The sequence below is a fragment of the Panicum virgatum genome, chromosome 1K (genome assembly GCF_016808335.1).
Source record: "Panicum virgatum strain AP13 chromosome 1K, P.virgatum_v5, whole genome shotgun sequence".
NCBI lineage: Eukaryota > Viridiplantae > Streptophyta > Magnoliopsida > Poales > Poaceae > Panicum > Panicum virgatum.
In genome coordinates this window covers 38,801,561-38,808,756 of record NC_053136.1, presented here as the reverse complement: position 1 = coordinate 38,808,756, position 7,196 = coordinate 38,801,561, and the positions used below count along the sequence as shown (strand labels likewise).

At 43.9% G+C, this 7,196-nt stretch overlaps 1 protein-coding gene across 1 annotated transcript; it reads left to right on the top strand.

The window, feature by feature from the left end:
• Nucleotides 1-683: 683 nt before the first annotated feature.
• On the top strand, nt 684-4,954 carry LOC120706502 (ASC1-like protein 1). Its single transcript, XM_039991170.1, has 6 exons — nt 684-1,046; nt 2,828-3,057; nt 3,149-3,304; nt 3,484-3,669; nt 4,141-4,322; nt 4,459-4,954. Exons 1-6 carry the CDS (start codon nt 897-899, stop codon nt 4,488-4,490), a joined length of 936 nt encoding a protein of 311 aa, XP_039847104.1. The 5' UTR covers nt 684-896; the 3' UTR covers nt 4,491-4,954.
• The last annotated feature ends 2,242 nt before the right edge of the window (nt 4,955-7,196 follow it).

The window sequence follows — 7,196 nt, the reverse complement described above, 5'->3', positions numbered from 1 at the left end:
ACCTAAGTGTCCTTCTCAACCTTATGACACTTAGGACTAGAAAGATCCTTAGTCTTGACATATATATGAGTTGAATACAGAGATCGCCTTTTTGAATAATGAAATTGAGGGGCCTCTTTTGACATATGACCAAATGAGTGATAATGATCTATTAAGCTGCACAAGCTCATTAGTCACAATAATAGTTGTCATTAATCACCGAAACATACCTTGAGGGCCTAGATGCTTACAGCAGGGGAGGCACCGAGGCACGGGGACGGCCTGAGCGGGATTCGGCCGGCGGCGCGAGGAGGACGGCCGGCCGTGGAGAGGGTGGAGCAGAGTGAAGAAACAGAGAGGAGAGAGAAAATGCTGACGAGTGGGTCCCACTGCCACGTGGCGTCCACATCAGCAAAACCACCCACCAAAACCACCGGATGACAAAAAATAAACGGTTTTAAGAGTTGAGTGGCTAAATATTTTTGGTTTTGCGGTTTGATGGCCAAAACTAAACTTAGGACAATAGTTAGATGGTTAAAAATGAACTTCTTCCAAAAAAAATACGGCAAGACCATTCGTATTCGTGTCGATGTCGGCCACCTCGCCACAATTCAAGGCCTTGGAATTTTCCGTACCGTATCTCCGCAGCCCGAAGGCCGCCAGTACAAAGACGGGCCCAAGAGAAAAAAAAACGAAACGAAAACACGGGGAGAAGAGTGAAAAAAATATCCGCATTCTTCGTAGAAGTAAACAGAGAGGCGGCCGCGGCCACACAGCGCGAGTCCACCCCAGAGGCCCATTCCTGCACAGAGCCGCCGAATCGGGACCAATCCCGTCGATCCTTCTGGCCGCCGCCGCCGCGGGGCTCTCCAGAGGCGTCCTCCGATTCGGCCGGGGCCGGGGGGAACCGGGGACACATGGGGCTCGGGGCGGCGGCGGGGCGGCTCCTGCCGGAGGTGGACTGGGAGCGCGAGGCCTACCCGGCTTACGACGACTTCCTCGCGCTCCCGGCCTTCGTCCTCTTCTTCCCCACCGTCCGCTTCTTCCTCGACCGCTTCGTCTTCGAGGTGCGCCCGCCCTCACCGTCCTCCTTTCCTTTCTTTCCTTCTCCTGCTGCGTCGGTCAAGGTTTCTTGACTCTGGCGCTTAACAGAGCAGCGCGTTGCTTGCTGCCAAAAAAATTCACCTCAATTCTTGCTGGGTTCCTCAGCTCTAATTGCAGCTTGCACAATTGCCTCAGCTGAACTAAACTACCTGTTTCGTGGGCTACTACAAGGCGCTATTTTTAGTGATTTAATCATCTTGCGTGCAACAACAAGACGCTATTTTTAGTGATCTAATCATCAAATCGTTGCGCGTGTCTTGGTTAATTTGACACGTGGGAAGCGCTTGGTTTAGTTTAGTTATTGTTTCTTTCCGGTCTCAAATGATTAGCTTTTTGGAATATCTAGATCATATCATTTCTAATTTCTTTGCTCTCGTAGCATTTTCTCTCTGGCTCCTATATCGCTAAATTGTTTGGTTCGGAACTCAAGTGACAAGTCTATCGGAGTTGGCCACTGAGAGTCTGAGATATCAAATATGCCTAGCGTAGCAGTGGTAAGCTTTGCTCCTTTGTAATTGGTGGTCCCTCACTCTAGAACTAGGCCAATGCCATGCAGCTTCCGTATAGAAGGTAATAATGGAATTTAATGGAGATGCCTGACTTTGTAACGAGTAGTGTTGGCATGCAGCCGCGAGCAGGTTCCCTGAAGAGGTTGTTGATTCATATGTCAGGATGTTGACAGCTGCTGTGGAATGGCCTTTGAAGACTACAGAGTTGCGGTATTTGCCTGCAATTGGCAACAGGCCCACACAAATACCATTTCTAGGATCATTTGCTCTTTTAGTATGGTAAACAGTACATCTTATAGCTAGTGTGGTATTTAAAACTAAGTACAGTTACTCGGTTGATTCATGAATATGAAGACTTCTGTAGAAGTTCTTATGTTCTATATCAGTTTTTGGCATAAGAGAGACTTTTTTATGAGCCAGGTGAGGATAAATGAAGTATAAATCCATTGACAATATCGTAAGTTCCAGTTGTGGGGTGTGAGAGCAGTTTGCTTTACCCTCTCGATTTTGTGGAGCCAGAAATTTCGCTGAGCTTTGATGTTCTCTCGGTCGAAAAGCATTTCGGTTTCCTATGCTAAGTTTTATATGGTGATTTCCAATCAGGGTGTTATTATTCAAATATGTGTTGCTGGCTATATGTCTGAACAATCTGATCTGGAAAGTAACTGCAACCAGTCAGCAGTCGCATTTTGGGCACGAGAAATATAGAGTTCTTCTGTTTAATTTGGTGGAATTAGCTTTGCAGCAGAATAAATTATGTACATATATAAAGATGCTAATTTGAAGGCTAGTTGAGACTACGGGCTAAGTTGAACTAGATGAAAATTTTGAAGTTTTCTTTTTACAAAAAATATTATTATATAAAACGAAATGTACTATAACTGTATATTCTGGGTAATGGAGTTTTGGCACGCATTCATCTCTGTCATTTGTGTTATCTTTGAACTTGAGACATTTTCATTTACCTGCTGAGATCATTTCATCAGGACCTATTGAATATAGCCATTGTTGGGTTTGGATTTGTTTATGCCTCTGAAGTATGTTGTTTAGAAAGGGTTGCATTAAGAGGTTATACGGCATCAGTATCCTTCAGAATAGATTTTCATGCTTCCATAGTCTTGTGTTCCAATGATATGTCTTTTGATTCACCTACTCTTTTTTTCACACCTTTGACATTCCTTCTCAAGTTCTGTATTAAGCGCCAACTTCGCTGCTTTCCTATGTAAATGTTTCAGAGGGTTGCAAGGAGGCTTATACTTGGGAAGGGACATCAGAGAGCTAATAATGAAACAGAAGAAACAAGGAAGAAGATAAGAAAATTCAAGGAATCGGCGTGGAAATGTGTTTATTTCCTATCTGGAGAGCTTTTATCTCTGTCAGTCACATATAATGAACCTTGGTTCACCAATACCAGATATTTTTGGGTAGGACCTGGAGAACAGGTTTGGCCTGATCAAAAGATAAAGTAATTCCGATCCTTCCACTGTACCTTCTGATACAAATTCTTATTGGTTCTCAGGCTGGTCTAAATCTAATGATTGTGCCCTTACTCTCAGATTGAAACTTAAGGCGGTGTACATGTATGCTGCTGGATTCTACACATATTCCATATTTGCACTTATGTTTTGGGAAACAAGGCGTTCGGACTTTGGTGTGTCGATGTCACATCATGTTGCTACTGTTATCCTGATCATTCTATCTTATGTGTTCAGGTACGTTTCTTATCTTGAATAATCATTAGTTTTTGTTGTTTCATAAATTCGCAGCATCGTTCTATCAGCATAGAAGGACTTCTCATTCATCATCTGATTTGCTAGTTTTTTTTTCCACTCCTTCCATATTTCATAGACAATCTGTTTTAATCCCGAATTTCTTTTCCTTGGTTAATCAGATTTGCTAGAGTTGGCTCCATAGTATTGGCAATTCATGATGCAAGTGACGTTTTCCTGGAAGTAGGGAAGATGTCCAAGTATAGCCATTGTGATTGGCTTGCCAATATTTCATTTCTTCTTTTTGTTGTTTCATGGGTTCTTCTCCGGCTCACATATTTTCCATTCTGGATTCTGAGAAGTACAAGGTAAATTGTTCTGTTCTGACTCAGTAGTCGCATCAGATTCTTATGCCAGGAAAAATCATCAAACTCTTCGAAGAATAAAAGTTTGTTTGCATATACAGTATGTGAAAGCAGGCACCAGCTTTTTATTTGTTTCGTACCCAATGCTTTGTTAAAAGTTGGACAGTCACTTCCTCTAGTCTAATGAACAAGCCTTAGTCTTACAGTTAGCATCTTCTACCTGAAGAAACTTACTCCTTACTTCAGTTGACAACACAATTAAAGTTTTGGATAGTTTTGTATGCAGCACTGACCATAATTTGATATTTCTTATCGTATAATTTCGTGTCCAAAGTATTTTATAATAAATTATCGTAGCCAACATGTTAAATTCCGATAAGGTACCATACTGATTCACCACTTTACTTTAGAAGAAAACTGGCTGGATGTCTTTGAATTCTTTACACATTATCTGACTAAATCCATTTATTTCAGCTATGAGGTCTTGTTGACTTTGGATAAAAAGAAGCACAGTTTTGACGGTCCCATATACTATTATGTGTTCAACTCCCTTCTATTTTCACTACTTGTTCTCCACATATATTGGTGGGTTTTAATATACCGGATGCTTGTGAGGCAAATCATGACAAGGAATGTTGGAGATGATGTTCGATCTGGTAAGCACTGTTGGAGATGATGCTACATGACTATATGAGCATGAAATTTTTGTGAAATGCTGTGCAATCAGCTTCTTCCAACTTCTGTCGAGGCTAAAATTTGCTATGATTTTACTCTTCCTTGCTTTCCTTACAGACTCTGAAGGAGAAGATGAGCACGAAGATTGATCGGCACCACCATCTTATCTTGTCTTCTGTACTGCAACGATGCTAGAAGCATCGACTCCAGTGCCCCGAGCTTCCGCATTCTTTTCCTGGATTTCAAGATATGTGCAGATTATGGGAGGACGAGCATTGTTCCTCACGAGATACATCAGCGCCGAGCTGCGACTTGTTCTGCCTTGGCCGCACAAGTGTGTTGTACCATGTATGCATGATAGTAATACATTGAGCTCCAGTGCGTTAATTAGGAGCAGCTGGATACCGAAGACAACATTCTTTTGGGTGTAAACTCTGTAGAGAGATGTCAAGCGTTACCCTGTACCGTAGCACCAGGCAACGTGACGTTCCAGAAAAAAAGACTGGTTGTAAACAAACAAAAAAACCTTTCTGTCGACAGACCATGCACATCCTGCGGTATGCAGGGGTGCTGGAGGGTTTGAAGCATACCTACTACTCCTCCCCTGATCTTAGTTCAGAGTTGCCTCAGCGCGCTCGAGTGATAACTGGGAAATTAAGGCAGTCTTGAATTAGTTAGATTCTCACCAAAGAAAAAAATCCACTGTATATGCAAATTTTAGATGATCTAGAATGGTCTCTGTTTGGTGAAGCAATGCCGCAGTAGAAAACTTTTTGTGCTACCCGCCCGTGTTACGCATCCAAATGGTGAGGTTTTGGGCATGGAGTGCTGTGCCTGTGCGTCACGGTGGCGGTTTTTTTTATTTTTTATTTTTGTTTTTTACAAAAATATATTACATGAATATATCCCGGCTGCCGGGCGGCCGGGACCTGGCCGCCCGGCAGGGTCATTTTTGAAAAAAAAAATCGCCGAGAAAATTGCGCGCATGTCCCTGGGGGCTGGCGCCCGGCAGCGGGGCGGCCGGCCCGGGCCGCCCCGCAGCGGGGCGACCGGCCGTAATTTTTGCAATTTAGCCTTTTTCGTAAAAAAATTTCACATATGTGTTCTTTTTATAATTTTTTGCAGAAATAGACCCTGGGGTCGGCGCCGAGATAACACGTCTTGGCGCCACAGATCACGGCGCCGAGGTGCCACGCACGCACAAGCATCTAATGAATATTCGAACTTGCCTTTAATATTTTCGGACCTTTTCAGGAGATTAAAATACTGTGAACCACACATGAAATATAACGGTAAGAATTAAGAACTAAAAATTACATTACACAATGTAAACCATAGGAATTACATCATAATACAATGTTAATGAAACACACATCAGACATGCAGTGGCAAGGCAGAACACGTTGCAACTACGGTAAACAGATTTTGAACTAAGCTAACATGCCTTAGGTAATTTAAAAAAAACACAACAAACACAACGATGCAGCATGTCACTAGCACTAGGTAGTCCTAGTAGCCGTACCCCAACGTAGCAAACTGCGTTGAGCCTTCTCCGCAGTATCCACCCATTGCAGGTGGTTCAGGCGGTGGTGCCGGAGGGGCAGGGCCCTTCTTCTTGTGACAAGGGCAGTTACAGTAAGGAATAGTGCATGGTTCATCATGTGAAGCGGCAGCATTGCTGGTATCATCATCTTCGTCGTCTTTGTTACTCTCGCTCACTTCCTCGTAATGGTTCACCTTGCATTCCAGATCAAAGATCTTTATCTGGAGGTACTCGATGAACTCCTGAACTGAATCAATTGGTGCAGGATCGACCCACCTGGTAAAACCACAGTTTTCTGGAGCATCTAAAGACTGCAAAATAAATTTCATGTAAGATGTCTCAATGAAGATAAAGAAATAAAACAACCGAGTATTACCCATGCATGTGGGCATTTGAAGAAACGTCGACCGCCATCCATCCCGTCGGTGCACATCTGCACTAAACAGTCCTCACCATGTCTGCATTTTGGCCACGGTTCTCTACGGTTATTGTATTGTCGAAGAGGAGTTTCATTGGTAAATTCACTCTTGTGCTGTGGCGGAAACTCAAACACGGGTTCCGGAAAGGAATCAGGTCCAAGAGGCCCTCCCATATTATGGGGCCTCCCTTTCTTCCCCCTTTTCCTTTTCTAAAACCGTAGTAATTCTTCCCGCTAGACCCACCTCCAGACATTGGGTATATAATGAGCTTTGGTGTTTGAGTGCTGCTATGAGTTCACAAACTTCGGAGTATTTATAGGCGCACAAAGGTCTGATACCCGGAGTGTGGAGTGTAAATGCACCTGAAAAGCCTACATGACAACACAGTGAAGAGGCTAGCTGACCGAACACTGAAAAGGCTAGATTCAATTCTCGAACTGACTACTCGATGCATCTCTGTGCATACAGAGCATCTAAGTGCATGCAGACTCACAGCACTGCATCGCTGCCGCTCGGTCGATCGTGCCTAGATGCCGCCTTCCCCACTACACGCCACATACCTTCGCTGTAGAATGACAGTTCCGTCGTCCTCGCCCGAGAGACTGCTTTGAAGGTGAGCTGGTGTGGTTGCCGTGTTGTCACATCTTTTTGAAATGGTGAAAGGGCACTGCTATTGGGCTGTCGTCTTTTGTCACGCTTGTTTGGGCAAACAATGCGACATATGGGAAACCCGTGATCGCCGTGCTGAGCAGTGACAACCTGTGATCTCGTACTCGTAGCTAGATACACTATGGTCCTTATTTTGAGCTATATGAGCGTGTCACGAAGTTTACTCTGTATGCGGTAGTCATCATCATCGTCGGCGGGATCTCGACCGCTAACTCCTCCCGCAC